Source organism: Diceros bicornis, chromosome 34 (genome assembly GCF_020826845.1).
Source record: "Diceros bicornis minor isolate mBicDic1 chromosome 34, mDicBic1.mat.cur, whole genome shotgun sequence".
Taxonomy (NCBI): Eukaryota; Metazoa; Chordata; class Mammalia; order Perissodactyla; family Rhinocerotidae; genus Diceros; species Diceros bicornis.
Window position 1 is genome coordinate 17,044,935 of NC_080773.1, and position 21,300 is coordinate 17,066,234.

Sequence of the window (21,300 nt, forward strand, 5' to 3'; positions counted from 1 at the left end):
TTGATCAGGGGAAGGAACTTAAAGATGGCGGGTTTCTGTTGGATGAGGGGCAGTCTAATTGGAATCATGAGATGGCAGTTGGGATGTAGGTTCTTGGTTGCCATTAGGAATAAGGGGCAGTCTAATGGGTCCAAGTCCCGATCATAAGGTCCCTGGGAGCAACTGGAAGCCAGGACAGTCGTGATTGTGGTCCTTCGCCATGGGCAGCTGGGGGCAGTGGTAATGTGGGCGTCTAGGTCGTGATTAGGAGGGGGATGTATTCCATGAGACGAGTAATTCCAACAGGTCGTGACGTGGGGCGACAAAGACCCGGCGGCTCAAGTCACCGGCGGGCAGAAGCAACCCTGTCACAGGGTCCTAAATCCAGCCCAGACGCGGCACCACTCTCGCTCTGCGCAGGCGCAGCAAAGGCCAGCCCAGACGCTACGGTTGGGGGCGGGCCGGGCCGGGCGGGGCTTGGAAGCCTCTCTCTGCGCTTGCGCCTAAGGGGCGTGGCGGTCGCACCTGCGCGAGTTGGGGTAAGGAGGAGGGGCGAGGTGACGCAGGCGTAATAATACAGAAGGTGCCAGAAAGATCCAAAACAAGTGGCTGCGCCCGTCGCCCAGGAGTCATCAGACGCCGGAATCCGGTGAGGATCCAGAGAGGCCTCAAGGCGACTGGCGGCGGGTAGACGGAACCACCTGGGTGCTGTGGAGAGGGCGGTACCGCCCTTCTAGGGCGAGGAGGTCGGGTTTGCATGGTACCATCTGCGTGGAGCGGAGAGCTGCTGTGGTCGGTCCCACTGGCAGGAGCAGAGGGTCACTTTCGGACGGTACCACTTGGGTGGAGCCGTGGGGCCGATCGGACGGTACCACTGGCTAGAGCGAAGGGGCACGTCCGGCCAGTGCTACCCCGAGTCAAAGGGCAGTCGGCAGGGTGCCCCGGGGTGGGCCTCCAGGGTCGTTTGGACCGAATCGCTTGGTTGGGTCCGAAGGCTGGTTCGGAACATACCACCTGGGGAGGGGCGTTCAGGCTCGGCCGCCCGACTGTTCGGAGGCGGAGCGGGATCTGGCGTCTCGACTTGTTACTAGGGGACCTGGGTGATACCATTCCCTTCCGGGGCAGGGGGAGGCTGAGGCGAAGGGGGCGTGAGGGTGGCCGTGCCCGGCGGGACGAGGAGGGGGAGACGCACAGGCGGGGGTGGGGCTCCGGCCCCCGCCTCGCTGACCACTGCTGCCTCCGCGCTGTGTAGGTTCTAGGCCCTGCTCCTGAGCTTGTTCCGCCCCCCTCCCCCGGGTATGGCGCTGTCCGGGTCGACCCCGGCCCCGAGCTGGGAGGAGGATGAGTGCCTGGACTACTACGGGATGCTGTCACTTCACCGTATGTTTGAGGTGGTGGGCGGGCAGCTGACCGAGTGCGAGCTGGAGCTGCTGGCCTTCCTGCTGGACGAGGCCCCCGGCGCTGCCGGCGGCCTGGCCCGCGCCCGCAGCGGCTTGGAGCTGCTACTGGAGCTGGAGCGCCGCGGGCAATGCGACGAGAGCAACCTGCGGCTGCTGGGGCAACTCCTGCGCGTGCTGGCCCGCCACGACTTGCTGCCGCACCTGAGGCGCAATCGGCGTCGGCCAGGTATGCTTGAATGGGAGGGTGACAGACTTCCGGTGGGGAGAGGACCTTGCTCCCACTCGGCCCCCATGATGCCCTGATATGGACAGTGCCGTATCAGACAGCCTGTGTCCTATCCCACTCCACCCTCCTCCCAGAGTATCAATGAGAAATAGAAGAGGGAGGAGGCATGGCTTCCGGAGGGATGAACTTGAGAAATTTGGCCACATCAGTAATGATGTTTGTGGCCACCGTTTATGGAGGGTTTATTTCATGCCAGGCACAGTGTAAAGCCCTTCATATGAGCCATCACCTCATATCCTCCCGGTAATCCCATGAGAAAGTCTTGTTACTGTCCCCACTGTACAGGGAGAACAACAGGTTCAGAGAACTTAAGCAGCTTGGCTACGTATAGGAACTGAATCCTATGTGCTGGGCACAGGCGACACAAGGTGACAGGACTGACAAAGTGTTTCTTCCCCCGTGAAGCTTATGTTTTAGTGGGGGAATCAGACATTAAGACAGATAATTTGTGGGGCTGGCCCTGTGGTGTAGTGGTTAAGTGCGCGTGCTCTGCTGCTGGCGGCTGGGGTTCGGATCCCGGGTGTGCAGCGATGCACCGCTTGTCAGGCCATGCTGTGGTGGCATCCCATATAAAGTAGAAGAAGATGGGCATGGATGTTAGCCCAGAGCCAGTCTTCCTCAGCAAAAAAAAAAGAGGAGGGTTGACGTGGATGTTAGCTCAGAGCTGATCTTCCTCATACACACACAAAAAACCCAGATAATTTGTTTTTAGATGTGGTTATAGAAAGACTAAAAGGAGTGCTTCAAAGTGAAAGGAGGTCCCCTTAGATTGGATAATCAGTCAGGACCTTGCTGAGAAGGTGATATTTGGACTGAGGCTGCAGTGCTGCTCTGCGTAGATCTCAGAGGAGAAAATTCCAGGCAGAAGGAAAGATAAGCTTTCAAGCCCTGAGGCAGGAATGACTTTGGCATCATCAGAGGCCAACATGCTGGGAGCAGAGGGGACCGAAGCAAGGATAGAGAGGTAGGAGAGAAGCCATGTCACACAGAAGCTTGCAGATAAAACAGCTAGAAAGTGTGGGAGCCGGGATTCAAACCTGGCCGGCTTGTCTCCAGAATTGATGCCCTTAATCTTTGTGAGAGAAGTACTCCTGGAGGACAGCAGTTCTGAGAAGGTGAGGAGCTGGGAGGGTTTAAGGCACAGGAGCCCCATGTGTGCAAATGCCTCAAGCTGTTGAGCCTTTGGCTGGGTTACTAGAGGTGCAGTGGCTAGTTCGGGGAGGGGCATTGTGAACTTCCTCTGCCCAGAGTAAGCCCATGAGATTTGGATCACCAGGAGAAGGGCAGCACGAGAGAAGAACTGACAGCATTTTTGGGAAAAAATGTCTGAGGGTCAGGCTCTGGAAGAGAAGATTTGGGGAGCCTACACAGAGGCCTGCTTACTCCTTGGGGCCTCAGGGATAGCTGGGGGCAATTGAAGGGGGGTAACATTGCAGGGATCCTGACAATGATTCAGCTTACAGAATAACCCTGACAGTTGGAGCTGCTGTAGACATCAGTTGGGTGGCCCCAGGAGGTGACGAGTCCTCTATCTCTGGAGGCTTTGGGCAACTGCTGGGCAGGAGGTGTTTGAGAGGGGTGGGTATCTGGGCTCTGACCTCTGGAGGACTTGGGCATCCTGTGTGGCAGGCATCCATCTCTGGATGGGAATTGGCAGCTGGGAGGGACTGGAGGCTGTGAATACTTCTTTCTATTTCTTTTTGCCGCAGTGTCTCCAGAACGCTACAATTATGGCACCTCTAGCTCTTCAAAGAGGACAGAGGCCAGCTGCCGTCGCCGTCGGCAGTCAAGCAGTTCTTCAGATGCTCAGCAGGGTCAGTGGGAGACAGGTGAGCCCAGCTGGGTGGGCATAATGGCAGTGTCCCTTGCTTCTGTCTGAACCCTGATGAACCTCCGCCATCCTGGCTCATCAAGGAAGGGGCTCGAGGAGCCATTCTGTCTCATTTTTGCTCTGTGTATGTGTTTATTATTGCTGCAAAAGCTTGTGTCCAGAAGCAACATATGGAATTGTTTCTCGTGGTTTTGTATTTCATCTAAATGGCATCACATCATGGGTATCACATGGCTGTCTTTGCTGGATGTGTGTCTGAGATTTATTCACATTGAGTACCTCTAATTGGTTTCTTTTATTTTATTTTTTGTGAGGAGATCAGCTCTGTGCTAACATCTGCCAATCCTCCTCTTTTTTTGCTGAGGAAGACTGGCCCTGGGCTAACATCTGGCCCATCTTCCTCCATTTTTATATGGGATGCTGCCACAGCATGGCTTGCCAAGCAGTGCGTCGGTGCGCGCCCGGGATCCGAACCGGCGAACGCCGGGCTCTCGCAGCAGAGCGCGCACACTTGACCGCTTGCGCCACTGGGCCGGCCCCGAATTGGTTTCTTTTAATTGCCCTGCCATTGAATTTATTCAGTCTCCCTCTCCTCCTTTTTTTTTAGTTATTCAAACATAATTTCAAACATACAGAGAAGTTGAAAGATAGTACAGTGAACATGCTCATATCTTACATCTTGATTTGGTAATTTTAACATTTTACCACTTTTGCTTTATGTGTGTGTATACATAATTCTGGGATTTTTGTTGAACTCTTTGAAAGTAAATTATGGCCATCAGGACACTTTACCCCTAAATCAGCAGGCATTTCCTGAGAATAAGGAGATTCTCTTGTACATTTCAAGACCGTTGTCATAGCTAGGAAAGTAAATATAATTCTCTGATATCCTAATGGTCTGTTTTCAGATCTCCCCAAGATTGTCTCCACTTTCAAGATCTGCTAGTTGAGTTGCTCTGCATTCAGTTATCATGGTTCCTTAATCTCTTACTATAGAACTGAGCTTCCTCCCTCACAACATACCTTTTTCTTTTTTTTCCCACGACATTGATTTATTGACCCTACCAGTCCAGTTGTTTTGTGGAATGTCCCAATTGTTTCCAGAAGTGTCGGACAATTTCCTGATGGTGTCATTCATCTTGTCCCTCTGGCCCCTGTATTTCCTGTGAAGTGGGAATTGGGTCTGGAGGCTTGCCTAGAATCGGGTGCATGTTTTTGGCAGGAGTGCTCCTTGGTTGATGCCGTGTGCTTCACACTGAAGCACATCAGGACGTGTAAGGTCTGGTTTTCCTGTCGTGAGAGGGCAAGTTGGATCATTTGGCTAAGGTGGTATCTGCCATATTTGTCCTTTGTTTATTTATTTTTTGTGTGTGTGTGAGGAAGATCAGCCCTTAGCTAACATCCCTGCTAATCCTTTTTTTGCTAAGGAAGAGTGGCTCTGAGCTAACATCCATTGCCAATCCTCCTCCTTTTTTTTTTCCCCCCAAAGCCCCCCAGTAGATAGTTGTATGTCATAGTTGCACATCCTTCTAGTTGCTGTATGTGGGACACGGCCTCAGCATGGCTGGAGAAGCGGTGCGTTGGTGTGTGCCCGGGGTCCGAACCCCGGGCCGCCAGTAGTGGAGCGTGCACACTTAACCCCCAAGCCACGGGGCCGGCCCCATATTTGTCCTTGGTAAAGGGAGATTTTTTTTCCCTCTATGGTTAGTAGACAATCTGCAGGATGACACTTTGGCACGTCCTGTTCCCCAGCAGCATCCGCAGTGGGTTTAGCATCCATTGGTGATCTCTCCCTGAACCAGTTATTACACTGGTGTTTGCAAAATGGTGATTTTCTAATTCTGTAATTTTTCCACATCTGTTAGCTGGCATTCTTTAAAGAGTTTTCTTTCTCTGTCTCTCTTTGGGGGAATGGGGAGAGAGTATCACTGTGGACTCATGTATTGTTTATTTACTGTGTTGTAGTCAATTAGTTATTACTCCTGATGTTGAAATTGCCTAGTTCCTGTGTCATTTGATGTGTCTCCTTTGGTCTTTGGCACTTCCTGCTTTGTGGCACCGCAAGGTGTCCTGGGCTCACTTGTGCTTTCCCTTCCCCAGCCGTGGAGTCAGCTGTTTCCAGAAGCCTGGTTTCTTTTAGAAGCAGTGGTATTTAGAGACCAAGATCTGGGTGCTGAGTGTGTGCATTGTTTCTAGGCTCTTTCAGTGAACAGAGCTAGAAACTGTGCTTAATAAAAGTTTACATTAGTATTTTCAATTTAAAATTAACATTACAAGGACCTTTTCTCTTGCACTGAAAATCTTGGTTGTTAATAACATTGAGATATGGATTTATTTGTTTTATTTTACAACAATAATAAAATAACTTAAAAATTATAATGTCAATAGCACTGCGGACTGTGTCTGCTGAATGTAACATAAGATTTATTTGTGGTTGTAATTGTCCTGGGAGTATATCCTGTGGAGAGTTTACAGTCAGAATGTTCTTCCAAGTTACTTGAAAGAATTCTTTTCTCTTCCTATTCATGTTACCAGTTATGTATACACTTAGGTTCATTTTTTTCTGCTTGTATTTAATTTTATGGTTTGTTTTTGTCTCAGATTTTTTGAATATGTGAAAGTTACATGACTGAGAAGTCAAAATAAAGTATATAAAAAAGATGTTCTTGGGGTTGGCGCAGTGGTGTGGTTAAGTTTGCACGCTCCACTTCGGCGGCTCGAGGCTTGCAGGTTCGAATCCCGGGCGCGGACCTAGGCACTGATCTTCAAGCCATGTGTGGCGGCGTCCCATATACAAAATAGAGAAAGATGGGCACAGGTGTTAGCTCAAAGCTTATCTTCCTCGGCAAAAAGAGGAGGATTGGTAACAGATGTTAGCTCAGAGCCAATCTTCCTAAACAAAAGAAAAAAAAAGATATTCTTAGAAGTATCATTACCACTGCTTTTGACCTGTCCAGTCAATAGGTAATCAATTTCATTCATTTCTAGTTTATGTTTACTGTGTTTCACCTTGCAAAAATAGCAAATAGGTATATATTCTTGTTTTCCATCCTTTGTTATGCAAAGTGTAGCAAACTAGACACTTGTTTTACACCTTATTCTATTTCACTGAACAGTCTATCCTGGAAATTGCCCTGTAGTCTTCTTGCCAGACGTTTACCGTTTTCAGGTTTACTTGGGTATAAACTATGAACAGTGGTTGTCATGCTTGTCTCCTGGTGTGAGTGTGCAGGGATTTCTCTAGGGTCATGCCTGGAAATGGGACTGTCGGGTGGTGGGGCGTCTGTCCTTCTACATGACACTAGGTTGTATTCCTCATCTTAGGGACAGGGCCACTGAGGCCCAGGAAGCAGAGGGGCTCACCTAGGGTCTCAAGGCATGGAGAGCAGCCTCGAGCTCTTCCCCAGGCACCCACCTGGGTGCTCCACGTATCATCCTGGTCCTCACCTGTTCTGTCTTTCTTTCTTCAGGCTCCCCGCCGACCAAGCGGCAGCGCCGGAGTCGGGGCCGTCCCAGTGGTGGTGCCAGACGGCGGCGGAGAGGGGGCCCAGCCGCCCCCCAGCAGCAGCAGGAGCCAGCCAGGCCTGCCTCAGAAGGCAAAGTGACCTGTGGTAGGTGTCTCTGGGCCTCGGGGAATGCATGTACAGTTCCTGTGGCAGGCAGCAGAGCAGAGGGTGGGAGAAACAGGCACTCATCGGGATGGTGACCCCTAGCAGGAGGGCAGTGGCTCCCGTCTATCTGTTGAGCACAGTGGAATCCTTGACCTTTCTGTTGCCATTTTGCTTGTCTACATCCTGCCCATAGTTGAAGGATCACGTCATATGTCACCTCCTCTAGGAAGCCTTCCCTAACAATCCCCTGCCCCCAATTTCATTTGTTTATTCAGCAAACATTTCCTGGAGTGTACTTACTTAACAATTATGTCTTCTGTGGTGGTGGAATAATGCAGGCGTAAAAAACAAGGACCCTAGGACGGACTGCCCGATTCACATCCTGGCCTTAGCACTTAAATAGGCTGTCTGATCTTGGGCAGGTGACTGAACCCCTCTGTGCCTCAATTTCCACATCTGTAAAATGAGACTGATAATGGTACCTTCCACCTAAGGTCGTTGAGAGAGAAAATGTGGTAACCCCTGTAATACACTGGGAACAGCGTGTGGCCCAGTTTGCTCTTCTCACTGTTACTGTGCCACGTACTTGGGGCGAGAACAGCAGTGAAGGTGCCTGTCCTTGTGGAGGTGACCTTCTATAGGGTGACAGCAGTGAAACCAAAGCTCACTTCAGACGGTGAGTGCCATGAAGAGTGGGTGGAGGAGCCTGGCAGGGGCTGGGCGTGGCAGGCCTCGGATCGGGTGGGGGTTTTGTTTTATTCCATGCATCAGGTGCTGTCCAAGGGTTTGAAACAGGGAGTGGGGTGATCTGATACCTGTTTTGAAAGGATATCTGACCCCATCTGGAAAATCAGTTAATAAATGAGTTATGATTATGAAGTACTTAGAACAGCACCGAGCATATAGCATGTGCTCTGTCAGGTGCGTCTTAAGTAAATGGAAGTGGAAGCAGGGAAATGAATGAAGAGGCTGCGCAGTCCAACAGGAAGGAGAGGGCAGAGGTCTGGCCTGGGGTAATCAAGCAGGGGTGGACTAAGGAAATAAGGAAACAGTTTGGACAAATGACTGACGGGGCCTGCAGACAGGTTAGGTTGGACGGGTTGGGGGCTTTGCTGTGGAGACTCATGCTCAGACCTTGCCCTCGAGAAGTTCCACCTGGTCCTGGGGGAGGACACAGGCATGGGGTGGGCATGGTAACTCTCTCTCACACACCCGCCTACACTCCTCTGGTGCCCCCTCCTCTGAGATAGCCAAGCCTGGGGACACAGAAGGGATCAGCTACTAAGATGCTCAGGCTGGAGTGGGAGGATGGTGGAATTATAGGCGGAAAGATTGAGGTCGCAGCAGCTTTGCATTCCCCAGGAGACTTCCGCCCAGGGGTGCTTCCTTCCAACGTCTGCAGAGGCTTCTCCAGCCTGCAAGGCTCGCACACCTGCCTCCTCCTGGTGCCCCATGTCTTGGCCCTCCAGGCTGAGGGTGTCACATCCATTCCATAGATGAGGCTGCAGATACCACCTTCAGGAGGAGCAGACCAATAGAGCCAGCCTGTGTCCTCAGACAGCCCCTGGCGTGAGGGGGTGGCTGCCCAGGGTGGTGACTCTGCAAGTCAGGTGGTAATTACCAGAGCCACCAGGCTGGCTGGGCTGCCGAAGTAGTCCCTGCCTCCCTAGGGAGCAGGCCAGGCTGAGGCTAGGGAGGGGTCTTGCCAGTGGAGACTTCAGGTCTCTTCCCTGAGGGCAGAGAGGTTGTTAATCAGGGTGTGGCTGGCTCTTGCTAGGGAGGATGGGTGAGCAGGTCTGACTGCTGACTCACCAGGCAGGGTGGGGCTGGAGTGAGGCTCTCCCCAGTAGGGCCCTGGCTTTCCTCTTTGAAAATGGTGATGGCTTATCTTTAATGAAGCCTAGTCCCAGGGATGGAAGGAGGCACCTCCAGACCTGAGTGAGGAAGGGGCCTGCCATTCTTGCCCCCTCTTCACCTGTGACAACTATGGGGTTGCCCCCCAGTTAGATGTCTTCCACTGAGGGATAGAACGAGACTAAACTCTTGAGGGCCCGACAGTATGAGGGAGTGGGCAAGAGAATCCTGGGCTTGGACACAGGACCTCTGAGTTTCTGTGTCCCTCTGGGCTGTCCACTGGGCACTGTGCTGGGCATAGTACTCGCCTGACCTTGATTTCTGAAGACAGCCATTGCGGTAGGGGTGATGTCCCCCATTGTGCAGAGTGGCAGGGGTGAGGCTGAGCTGAAACTTTGGTTTGTTCACTGGTTATTCCGTGTATATTTATAGAGCACTTAACTACATGCTTGGCACAGCAGAAGTGGAAGCCCCTTGTCCTCATGGAACTTGTGTTCTAGTGGGAAGAGAAAGCCAAGAGACAGAGAGAAACTTCAGATGTCAGCTGTGAAGAGAAACACAGCAAGGCAAGGGGGTAGAGAGTGATAGAAAAAGTAGTTTTAGATGTATTTTCAAGATAGGGTGGTCCAGGAAGTCCTCTCAGAAGAGAGAGAGTGAGCGTGTGGATGGCTGGGAAAGAATGTCCCAGATAGAGGGGACAGCAGGAGCCAAGGCCTGAGTGGGAGCATGCCAGTGGTGGTGAAGGGATGTTGAGGAAGCTGGCAAGGCTGGAGTAGAGGGAGCGAGGAGGAGGCTGCCAGGAGGTGAGGGCAGGACAGGTGACCAGGGGCCCATCCTGCACAGCCTGTGAGCCATGGGCCAGGGCTTTGCATTTTTTCAAATGATGGAAGGCAATCCAAGGATTTGAATGACAGGATGAGCTTTGCTTTTTTTTCCACCAGCATATTCAGTGGAGAAGATACAGAAGCAGACAGGTTAGCGTAATGAGCCCCGGCTCCCCATCACCCAGCCTCAGCAGTTGTCAGCTCGTGGGTTATCTCAGTTCATCACCATGCTGTTTTGGAGTCAGTTCCAGGTGTCCTGTTATTTCATCTGTAGATTTTTTACTATGTACCTCTAAAAGATAAGAATTCCTAAAAAAGAAATTATTGCACCAGAAAAATTAACAGTATTTCCTTGCTATCAAAACATCTAATCGTTGCTTAAATTTCCAATTTTTATAAATATTGGTTCTCTCAGGTCTCTCCTAATCCATGGGATTCCGTGCCATCTCTCTTTTCTCTCTTTCCCTTCCTTGCATTGTGTTTGTTGAAAGTAGTTGGCCCCTAGCGTTTCCCAGAGACTGGATTTTGCCAATTCATCCTGCTGTGGGGTTGATTGAACGGGTTCCTCTGTCATCTGTATTTCCTGAAAATTGGTAGTTGGGTCTGATGAGGCTTGATCAGATTCTGGTTTGATGTTTTATTTTTTCAAGCTCACTTCCTAGGTAGTATTGTGTTCTTCCATCAGGAAGCAGGCAGTGGCTGCGTATCTTTCTGACGTTGATGCAGCTTCTCATTGCTTCCATCCATTAGTTTAGTAGAAGTTGAGGAACTTGATACTTGACACAGTGACTCTGGCAGCGTCTTGGGGAAGAGACTGGAGCAAGGGAGGGGTCCCGCCCTTGTTCAGAGGAGGGTGCTGCCGGCTCTGGTGTGGCAGCAGAGAGCAGGGCTCTTTCCCTTGGACCTTACTGGCTGCCTCTTTCCACCACATACCATGGGAGCACAGGTTCTCTTTGTCCTCAGCCCCCCTTTACCAGGAACTCCTGGAGGGGAGACCTGAGGTGAGAATCATCCCTGGTCTCCAGCCATACCCAGCATAGGTTCTGGCATGCAAGCCTGCTCACCTGGCACAGGACCTGTCCTTCATACCTTTCCTGGTCCCCACTGGGAAGCCTCTCCCATTTCTTCCCATGTCTCATTCTGCCCCAGAAGAGAGACCACTGGTGGAGCCTGGGGTTGGGGGACAAGAGGGCGCTGGGGCCCACTCGAGTGCAGGAAGCAGGAGCAGCTCTCCTCTCTAGGAAGGCGTAGCCCCAGCCCCTGCCCTGGGGGCAGGGAGCATTACCCTCCAGCTGTCCAAGTGGAGAGGGACCCTTGACAAATGCTTGGTGTTCCTGGTCAGAGAAAACAATTCATCCATCGCTCAGCCCAGGTCACACGGGTACTGGGTCTCTTCCTGCCTCGCCCCTCACTATCGCACCTGGGCCAGTCCATCTACTTCTCTCCCTGTCTTCTGCTTCCACCCTGGACCAGCCACCTTCAGCCTTCCCTGACTGCTGCCCTGGCCCTGTTCCTGACCACCTTGATGCTTCTGCAGAGCAGTGGGAGTCGTCTCAGTGTCAGATCCTATCTCTCCTGCCTCACTCGCAGGATGCGTTACATGCCAGGCACTGGCTCCAGCTTTTTACCTGCATCCAGCCAAGTAATCCTCACCGTGGCCCCACGAGAGCAGGTGCTGGGGTGAGCCTCGTTTTATGGAGGAGGCCCCTGAGGAGAGTCACTTCAAGAAGCACCAGACTCCCTGGCTGGGCCTCCCAGGGTGTGGTTGGCCCCACCTGGCCCTACCCCTCCAGTTGTCCCCTTGTGTCCCTCCCTTTCTCCATGGTCCAGCCACAGTGGCCCCCGCCTATGAAGGCCCCAAGTTCATTTTCTGCCTCTGGACTTCCATGCGTGCCTTTCTCTTTTCTGGGAGTGTTGCTTTTCCCATCTCCCTCTTCTCCTCTCTCGACCTACTTGTCTTCCTTCACATTTCACTTCCAATGTCATTTCCTGGAGAGGTCCTCTCTGATCGTTTCAATCTAAATTACAACTCGCGCTCTATAATTTTCTCTCTTGGCCCTCGGGATGTCTTTTAATTATAGATTTTTGTATATGGTTGTGTGAGAGGCAGCTAACAGCGTAGGGGTAGTTAAGAGTTCGGGCTCTGGAGCCAGGCACCTTGGCTATAATTTCAGCTCTGCCACTTCCTGCCTGTGTGACCTTGGGCAGGTGACTCATCCTCCATGCCTCAGTTTTCCCATCTGCATAAAGGGGCTAATAGCTCTGCCTCATAAAGTTGCTGGGATGATCAAAAGGGTCAGTAGATGTGAAGTGTGTGCCAGTCTGCAGTAAGTACTACATAAATGTCACCTATTGTTAGTAAATTATTTTGGTGAGGAGTAAAGGAGAGATTGTGTGTAACGCATGTGATTCAGGGTCAGGGATGGAGAGGTGGCTCAGATAATGCACATCTTTTCCGTTTCCCCAGTGGAGCTTCCCTGTCCTCTTCCTCTGTGTGCCGTCCTCTTGGGTTCCAGATCAGAGGTTGGACTGTCGTCTAGTGAAGGATTTCCTCATCTATAAATGGGGATCATGAAAGTACTCTGAGGATTCAGGGGGCTAAGACAGGGAAAGCATTTGGGTAGGGCCAGGCCCATGAGAAGTGCTCCCTGACTGGGCGTTACATGTCTTCCAGTCCCACTTGTGGCGGGATGCTCATATCACCCCAGCATTCCTGGCACTTAGTAAATCTGTCTGTTGAATGAGAGAATGAATGAGACACACACAAGTCCGCCCTGGTCCTGCCGCCACCCCAGTGTCAGGAGGCACGCTCTGAGTGAATAGACAGTTTTTACCACAGGTCCAATGGCAATCCATGCTGAGGAGAAAGGTGATCTGGGTGGGGATTCACCTGGGCGGGACGTGGGGTCCTGTGAGCTGGGCCTTAGGGGGTGAACGGGGGCCTTCTGGGCAGAGGAGGTGGACAGGTCATTTTGTGAGTGTGGAAGGCTCATGCTGGGAGCACTTCCCTTGTGACTGGCGGGCAGGGTGTGGAAGGATGTAGCCGGGACTGAAGGAGGAGGTGAGGGAGGAGGTTGGCTCAGGGCCCAAGCGAGAGAGGGTAAGGCCCGGGCAGGGGCTGTGGGGTAGAGAAGTGGGTGTTGAAATCACAGTTCCTGTTTTGGGGGGCCTTCTGTCGGCCCCAGGTCAAGCGCTTCATGAGTTGCCTCATTTAACCCTCATGACCCCACTGTGCAGCAGGGACCTCTTGTTTGTCTGTTTATGTTTTTCAGATGGGGAAACTGAGGCTCAGAGAGGTGAGGTTACATGCCCAAGGCCCCACAGCTAAAGAGTGGCAGAGCTGGGACTCGCCTCAAGGTCTGTTGGACTCCGCCACCTGGCTCTGTGCCTCTGCCACTGAGCAGCCCCGTGTGGCCTTGGACAGGTGCTGCTCCTCCCAGTCCCCTGCTCCCCGGCCCACTCTGATTGAGGGCATGCTCAGAACCTCAGGAGTCAAGGATGTGGGTCCACAGGTCTTATCTGGTCCTTAGGATGGAGGGAGCTGGGCCTGAGTGCCGTGGAGGTCCTGGGGACCGAGGCCAGGCAGGTTTCCCTGGGCTTCAAGCAGAGAGGGTGAGGTTCTCTTCGAGGCAGAAAGAGGAAGGGTTTGGGGTGGGAGGAGGAAGTGGGTGGCACTGAGAAGTTGTTTCGGGGAGCAGGGACCTGCCTTCTACTTTCTGCTCTGCTGCTGACGTGGTCCGTGAAAGGTGAAGGGAGTCCGGGGCATGACAGTTTCCCTTGAGAGCTTCAGTTTCTTTTTATTTTTGTGAGGAAGATCAGCCCTGAGCTAACATCCATGCCAATCCTCCTTTTTTTGTGTGTGAGGAGGACTAGCCTTGAGCTAACATCCGATGCCAATCCTCTCCTTTTTTCTTGAGGAAGATCGGCCCTGGGCTAACATGCATGCCCATCCTCCTCTACTTTACATGGGACGCCGCCACAGCATAGCTTAGCAAGTGGTGCGTCAGTGCGTGCCTGGCATCTGAACCTGCGAACCCCGGGCTGCCACAGCGGAGCGTGCGCACTTAACCGCTGCACCACTGGGCCGGCCCTGCAATCCTCCTCTTTTTCCTGAGGAAGACTGGCCCTGGGCTAATATTTGTGCCTATCTTCCTCCACTTTATATGGGATACCGCCACAGCATGGCCTGACAAGCGGTGCCTTGGTGTGTGCCCGGGATCCAAACCCGGGCCGCCAGCAGTGGAGCACGCGCACTTAACCACTACGCCACAGGACTGGCCCCGAGAGCTTCAGTTTCCTCATCTGTCAAGGGGCTGAATGTGGCCCCTTGCCCACAGGGCCGATCCTGCTGAATCCCCGAGGGTAAAGCCTTTGGCATGTGGGAGCTGTTGGCAGCTGCCATTCTCAGAGCACCTGTTGGGCACCGTGTACAGTGCTAGCCAGTTCCTTTCTATCCATTGCTCTCTTTTGAATCCTCTTAACAGCTCTTCACAGTAGGGATTGTCCCCCAGTTTAGGCAGGAACCTGGGCTCAGAGAGGTCATAATTTGTCCCAGATCACACAGCTAGTGCCTGAAGGCTCCTGGGTTGGAATTGGCTCCATTGACCTGAAACTGCTCTCTGGAGCATAGGAGATTCAGTGACCTCTGTTGGGCATGGCCACTGCCTGGCCCTGTGACCTTGGACAAGTCACTTCACTTTGCCTCCATTTTCTCATCTGTAAATTGGGGGTGATTATGGGGCCGGCCTCACAGGGTTGTTTGGGGATTAAATGAGTTCATCTGAGTCTAGTGCTTGTCATTTCCAGCTTGTAGCTGACCCTCAGGGCAGCTTGTGTTGTGTGTGGAGAGGAGGTTCTGCTAGTAGCCTGATTCATAGGTGGAAATTCAGTAATCCCACAGGGAGGTGATGTGCCCAAGGACATGTTTACAGGGATAACCTCAGAAGTCCCGTGTCTTGTCCCCTACACAGAGCTGCCACCTCATTTGGGCAGATGTGGGCAGGGTTGTAAAGTGACAGAAACTCAGACGGGCTTAAGCAAAACGGGAATTGATTGTAGCTGAAAATCCAGCTGCTACAGGTCTCATGTGATGAACTCAGGAGTCTTTTCCTCTCTATTGTTGGCCCTGTGTAGGCATCATTCTCTTGCCTCCTGGTGGCAAAATGGACCCCAGCAGCTCTGGGCTTACAGCCCACTGTCTTAGCAGCCTCTGTGGAAAGAGAGCACCTGCTTCCCAGTAGAGCCAGCCCAGTTCCAGCTTGAGTCTCCTGGGCTGGTGCTTGCTTGGTGGGTGAGGGGCTGGGGATGTCATTGGCCTGCATGAATGTCACTGTTGGAGGGTGGGAGATGGGTGAGGCTGGTTGCCTAAAGGCAAGTCCATTTCGTTTATGCGTTGGTTTTTTCACAAACACATATTGAGCACCTCCTGTGTGCCACAGGACTATACAAGTGAGCAAAACAGACCACCATCCCTTCCTTCAGGGAGCTCACACTGCGGGGAGACAGTGATGAGTATGACAGACTGGAAAGCATAGAATAGGTTAGAAGGTGAGAAGTGCCTTGGGATGAAATAGAGCAGGGGGTGGGGAACTGGGAATGCCGGGGACCGGGTAGGGGTAAAGTTTTAAATAGGGAAGTCGGGATCAGCCTCCTTGGGAAGGTGGCATCTGAGCAAAGACCTGAAGGAAGTGAGGAAGCAAGTCCTGTGGAGACTGGGGACAGAGCGTCCCCAGCTGAAGGAGAGGCAGCGCCGGGTGCAACCTGCCTGGTGCGGGGGTGGGGGGAGCAGCAAGGAGGTGGTGAGGCTGGAAGTGGGGCACGTGAGGGGAAGAGCAGGAGGTCACAAGGTCAGGAGGTGATAGAGGCCAAACCACACGGAGGGAAGCCATGTGAGGGTGTCACCCGTACTTGGGTGTGGTTACCGGAAGGGGAAAGGATGTGGGGCAGGTGCAGTGCAACCCACGGGGCAGTAGGAGGAGCCTGTGGAGGAGGCTCGAGGGAGGGAGGGTGGGTGGCTGGCCCCTGCTCAGAGTGTCCGGTGTCGGCCCCTCCCTGACAAGTCCCTTTTTCTCCACAGACATCCGGCTCAGGGTGCGAGCAGAGTACTGCGAACATGGTCCCGCCCTGGAGCAGGGCGTGGCATCCCGGAGGCCCCAGGCGCTGGCACGGCAGCTGGACGTGTTTGGGCAGGCCACAGCAGTGCTGCGCTCTCGGGACCTGGGCTCCGTGGTGTGTGACATCAAGTTCTCAGAGCTCTCGTATCTGGACGCCTTCTGGGGCGACTACCTGAGTGGTGCCCTGCTGCAGGCCCTTCGGGGTGTGTTCCTGACTGAGGCCCTTCGTGAGGCCGTGGGCCGGGAGGCTGTCCGCCTGCTGGTCAGTGTGGATGAGGCCGACTATGAGGCTGGCCGGCGCCGCCTGCTGCTGATGGAGGAGGAGGAGGGACGGCGCCCTGCTGAGGCCTCCTGATCCTGGATCTGGCAAGACTGACCCCATCTTCTAGTCTCTGGGCCACCTTCTCCCCCAGAGGATGACCATCTCTTCCCCTAGAGGACTGTCACTCCAGCAACTGTGAGGACTGTGGACAGACGGCCAGGCCCACTGACAGCCTGGCCCCTTGACAGCCCCTCCCACAGGATGTGGACTCTGAGGCCTAAACCACTTCCAGTTGAGTTTCCTCCCCTGCGCCCCCCCCCCCCCCATCCTCCCCATCTCCACTCCCAGGTGTGATCCCTTAGCTTCAGGAGGCCAGGGTCTCAGGCATGCAGATCCCAAAGGGAGGGAGGCATAGCCACACACTCACCAAAGGCCCCCTGCACATCATGTCCCCAACCCTGGGCTGTGTGCACACACACACACTGCTCCTCTGAAATCTTCCCCTGGGCTCTTGCCCTGGCCTGTCTCACACACTTCTTTGGCCTAAGGGCTTCTCTCTCAGGATCTCTGATTTTACCGCCCGCAACCCTGGGCTTCAGCCACAGTGGGCACTGGAGCTGGGGTGCACACAGGGCCTGCTCACCTTGCACACACATTTCTGCAGCCAGCCAGGGCTCTGCCCAGCTTCCACACACTGAACCTGGCTCTCCACCTCCTCCTACTCCCCAGAGCTGGACGCAGACTTGCACATGGACCTGCCCCCACGGTGTCAGACGTGTGTTGCAGCAGCATTAGACCAAGTATGCTGTTGCCCGTGAGGCCAGGACCAGAAACCAGCTGCCTTCTCAGAAAGGGAAGGCAAAGGTGTGGGGCTGATGGGAAAGGCCTTTTACAAATAACACCAATAAAACTGCCCAGGAAGGGGCATAGGTGGGCATCAAGGCTCCTTAGGACTCTTTCTTTATGGGCTGGAGGAAGGAGCTGGTGAGAGCCTGGGCTGAGTACCAGTCGTCGAGTTCCTGGCCCAGTATTTTGGGCTGGAGGGTGGGTAGGATGCTGGATCACCACCTGCCAGCTGCTGTCACAGGCTTGCCCTCCTCTCTGGGCCTCAGTTTCCTCATCTAGCAAAGGAGGAAATACTGCCTTGGAATCATAAACTCGCCCAACCCTATTTGCCCATGCTTTGCTCCCGTATGTCCTTGGGAGTGCCAGCATTTTTAACTAGTTCAGTGAGGTGGGCCAGCTATCTGCAAGGCTGACAGAGCCCAAAGGGTTTGGAAACCAAACAGATGAGCTGCCAGGGTTCTCTGCCTCGAACCGCTCTCCAGGGGGCTGCCCATCGCACACCTGACAGTCACCACCTCTTAAATCTGGATCTCCCTTCTTCCTCCTCCTGAGGGCAAACACTTCTTTCTGCTGCCCTGTGGCTACAGCTGAGGTTGTGGCCTCTGGCTCTTTCCCCACTCATTGTTTAAGGACTTAGAACTCAAGTTTCTTACCAGGGCTGGGGAGTTGGCGGTGGAGTGGGCAGGGGGCCCACTGCTGGCTTTTCCTTGGGGAAGGGATGCACCTGCTCACACCTGGGAACCTGTCTTGGAAGCCTGACCTGTATTGATGGATAGGGATAGGGTGGCAAGTCTAGTTGTCATCCAGCAGTCAAGACCTGGTGCAGCTAGTTGCTGTGTGACCCCAGACTGTCCCTTTATCCTCTCTGGGAGGGAGCTAATGTTTGCTGGGCACGTATTCAAGATCTATTTAATACTTAGACACTCTGTGTAAAATAAGTATTTAACCCCATTTTTGACAGGAAATGGGCTCAGAGAGGGTAAGTGACTTGCCTGAGGGATAGAGAAGCAGCACTGAGATGGAGAGCAGGTCTCCGCTGGTGGACGAAGTTAGGTTGGGGAGGGAGGTCGGGGCTTCCAAGCCCTTTCTCCTTCCCTCCAGCTGGGAGCCTCTCCTTGGCCTGGGCGGCAGCAGACTTTCTTTTCATGATCTTCCAAGATTTGGGGCTCTCTGTTTGGGTTTACGGTGGTGCTTGGGGGTGGGAGCTGCTGCTTGTCCTCGTTTCCGTGGCGCCAAATTCCAAGATCTGCCCCTCCCTCAGGCCCTGGGATCTGTCTCTGCCCCAACTTGTGAGTAATAAACCCCGCCTCCTTACTGGGCAAGATTGAGGCCCCGCGCTCTTCGTCAGCCCCGCTCCACTCTTTAGGCCCCTCCCTCTCTACTCTTTTCAACTGGGGGTCCTCCGCTTTTGCTGGCCGGTGCGGTGCGTGCCGGAAGTAGGGGAGCCTAGCCGCGAAGCCGCGGAGTCTGCGCAGGCTCAGTGAGTGCCAGGAGTCGGGTGGCGGGAAGCCTGAGGCAGGGTCTCGCGCCTCCAGAGCCTCTGTGAGCCATGCGCTGTGGAGGTCTCTTGGGCTTGCCAGAGGCCGCGCGGGGCGTCAGGAGTGACGGACAGACCCCTGAGGCCCAGAAGTGGGTCAGCCTCAGGCCGTGAGGACAACCCAAGGAAGTCAAAGAGCTTTGGAAGTTGAGAAACAGAATTCTGTGGGGCAGGGCCTGGATAGGCTGCAGCCAAGGGAAATGGGAGCCTCTGCGAGTTCAGAGGAAGGCAGGCCATGGTTTCACAGAGGAGAGGAGCCTGGGGCTGGCTCTTGAAGGAGGATGAGTAGAAGTTCAGCAGAATGACAGAGAGGGACATTCCAGCCAGAGAGAACAGCCCTCGTGAAGGCCTTAGGAAACATGCCTGAATGGGATGTGGAGAGACAGATGAACAGAGTCAAAGGTAAGTGGCAAGGCAGAGCCAGCCACTCTCTCACTGGGTCAGCAGTCACGTGCTACCACATGCTGGCAGACAGACAGGGGCCCCGACAATTACAACATAAGGTGGTAACATGAGGCAGGCCCAGGGGGCCTGGGGCATGGCAGCACATATTCCACGAGGCCTCCCGAGTGCCAGGCCCTGGGCTGTCCTCTGTTGGGGACCCTGAGAGGACTCTAGCCTGGGTGGTGGCTCTGGAGAGCTCCTGTTCTGGTGGGTGAGCCAGACTGGGACACCGTGGGTCACAGCCCAGAGTCAGTGACTGAACAAGCAGCTGAGGCTGGGGGAGCCCAGAGGACCCTGGGTGGAGGGACCCAGGAAGGCTGCATGGATTGGGAAGCTCCCTGTTTGTTCTATTAAAATTTACACCACCACCACCACCATCACCACCAAGATACATTTTAGTTAGGAAAAATAACATTCAGAAAAGGGCATGAAACATAAATGTACAGTTAATAAGTTGTTGTAAAACACCTATGCCTCCCATGTTAAGAAATACATTACCAGCACCCCAAAAGTGCCCCCTACACATACCATTCTGTCATGTGCTCCCTCCTGAACACAACCCCCCTCTTCCCCTAGCTGGAAACACTATCCCACCTTTCACAGTAAGAATTCCTTGCTTTTCTTTAATTTTCTAGTTTTACGTCACTCAATGACATAGTTAATTTTATCTTTTTGAACCTGATATAAATGGAATCATGCAATATGTTTTCTGTTGTATCTGGTTCCTTTTTTCAATGTTGTGTTTGTGAGATTCTTCCATGTTGTGTTTATTTGTAGTTGACTCATTCTTATTGCTGTGTAGTATTCCATTGTATGAACATCCCACAAGTAGTTCATGCATTGCACTATTGACGGACAATTGGGTTGTTTCCAGTTTGGAGCTGTGAGGAATAATGCTGCTGTGAACATTCTTATGCATGTTTTTTTGATGAACAAATGCTTACATTTCTGATGGGATATACCTAGAAGTGGAATTGCTGGACATGGATGAGAATATGTTCAGGTTTGGTGGATACTGCCTGTATTAGTCTCCTCCAGCTGCTGTAACAAATGACCACAAACTTGATGGATTAACACAACAGATATGTATTCTGTCACAATTCTGGAGGCCAGAAGTCTAAAATCCATTTCACTGGGGCAAAATCAAGGTGTTGGCAGGCCCATACTCCCTCCAGAGGCTCTAGGGGAGAATTTGTTCCTTGCGTCTTCCAGCTTCTGGTGGCTGCCGACAACATTTGGTTAGTGGCACATCACTTCAATCTCTGGTCACATTGCCTCCTCTTCTGTCTGTGTCAAATTTCCCTCTGCCTCCCTCTTATTAGGACATATGTGATTGCATTTAGGGCCCACCCAAATAATTCAGGATAATCACGTCTCAAAATCCTTACTTTAATCGCATCTGAAAAGTCTTTGCCACATAAAATAATATTCACAGATTCCAAGGATTAAGCTATAGACATGTTTTAGGGACCATTTTTCTGCCTGTCACACTGCCAAACTATTTTTCTAGAGTGTTGATACCAGTTTATTCTTCCACCAACACTGAATGAGAGTTCTCTTTGCTTCACATCTTTGCCAATAGCCAGTATTGTCAGACGCTTTAATTTTACTAATCTGATAGATGTGTGGTAGTATACCATTGTGGTTTATTTTTCTTTTCCCTTATGGTTAATTTCTGCTTATTCTTGAATGAGGAGTAGGAGGTCTTTGGGTGGATAGAATGGGCAAGGGTATTCCAGACAGACGGAATAACATGTATGAAGATCTCTGGAAACATTTGTTTAAATTGAATAAAAGTTTTTTTTTTTTTAAAGCATTAGGTTATTAAAAGTAAGAAAATACAGAGAGATAAATGGAACAAAATCAAGGGTAAATAAGATGGTCCAATATGAGGCTCTGGCTGGGCAGGCAAGGGAGAGAAGCCAGAAGGGGTCTGGAAGACTGGCAGAAAACAGAGGGATCAGGAGAGTGGGGTTTTTAATTTGGGACTCAGAAAGTCCTGTGTTAGAATCCTGGCTCTGCCACTTCACTTAGTGTGTGAAGTGACTTCACCTTCCTGAGTATGTATCCTCATCTTTAGAATGAGGATACTAATACCAACCTTGCGGGTCTGTGTGAGGGGTGAACACAGGTGAACACATTTGGCACAGTGTCCAGCATGTGGTATAAGTGCCCAGTAAATGTTTGCTATGTGTGCTGCACTTCCGGGTAATGACTCAGTCCAAGGTGTGGTCATGGGAGTGGATGGCTGGAATGGGATGAAGGTCAGCACAGATGAGGTGGGAAGAGACTGAGAGGCTGGATAATTGGAAG

General features: G+C 52.5%; 1 protein-coding gene across 2 annotated transcripts; it reads left to right on the plus strand.

The window, feature by feature from the left end:
* Positions 1–521: 521 nt before the first annotated feature.
* On the plus strand, positions 522–17,097 carry DEDD2 (death effector domain containing 2). 2 transcript variants are annotated; one of them, XM_058529447.1, is made up of 5 exons: positions 522–666; positions 1,232–1,605; positions 3,375–3,494; positions 6,967–7,107; positions 15,862–17,097. In XM_058529447.1, exons 2-5 carry the CDS (start codon positions 1,278–1,280, stop codon positions 16,251–16,253), a joined length of 981 nt encoding a protein of 326 aa, XP_058385430.1. In that variant the 5' UTR covers positions 522–666; positions 1,232–1,277; the 3' UTR covers positions 16,254–17,097. The 2 variants fall into 2 exon arrangements, with proteins under 2 accessions (XP_058385430.1, XP_058385429.1); XM_058529446.1 differs by having other exon boundaries at positions 522–628.
* Positions 17,098–21,300: the final 4,203 nt, after the last annotated feature.

Excerpts from the sequence above, each read along its gene's own strand:
- DEDD2 (XM_058529447.1), top strand. The coding sequence starts at position 1,278 with ATGGCGCTGTCCGGGTCGACCCCGGCCCCGAGCTGGGAGGAGGATGAG. Across the intron at positions 1,606-3,374 it reads GCGCAATCGGCGTCGGCCAG|TGTCTCCAGAACGCTACAAT; the intron begins GTATGCTTGAAT and ends TTTTTGCCGCAG. Across the intron at positions 3,495-6,966 it reads GCAGGGTCAGTGGGAGACAG|GCTCCCCGCCGACCAAGCGG; the intron begins GTGAGCCCAGCT and ends TTCTTTCTTCAG.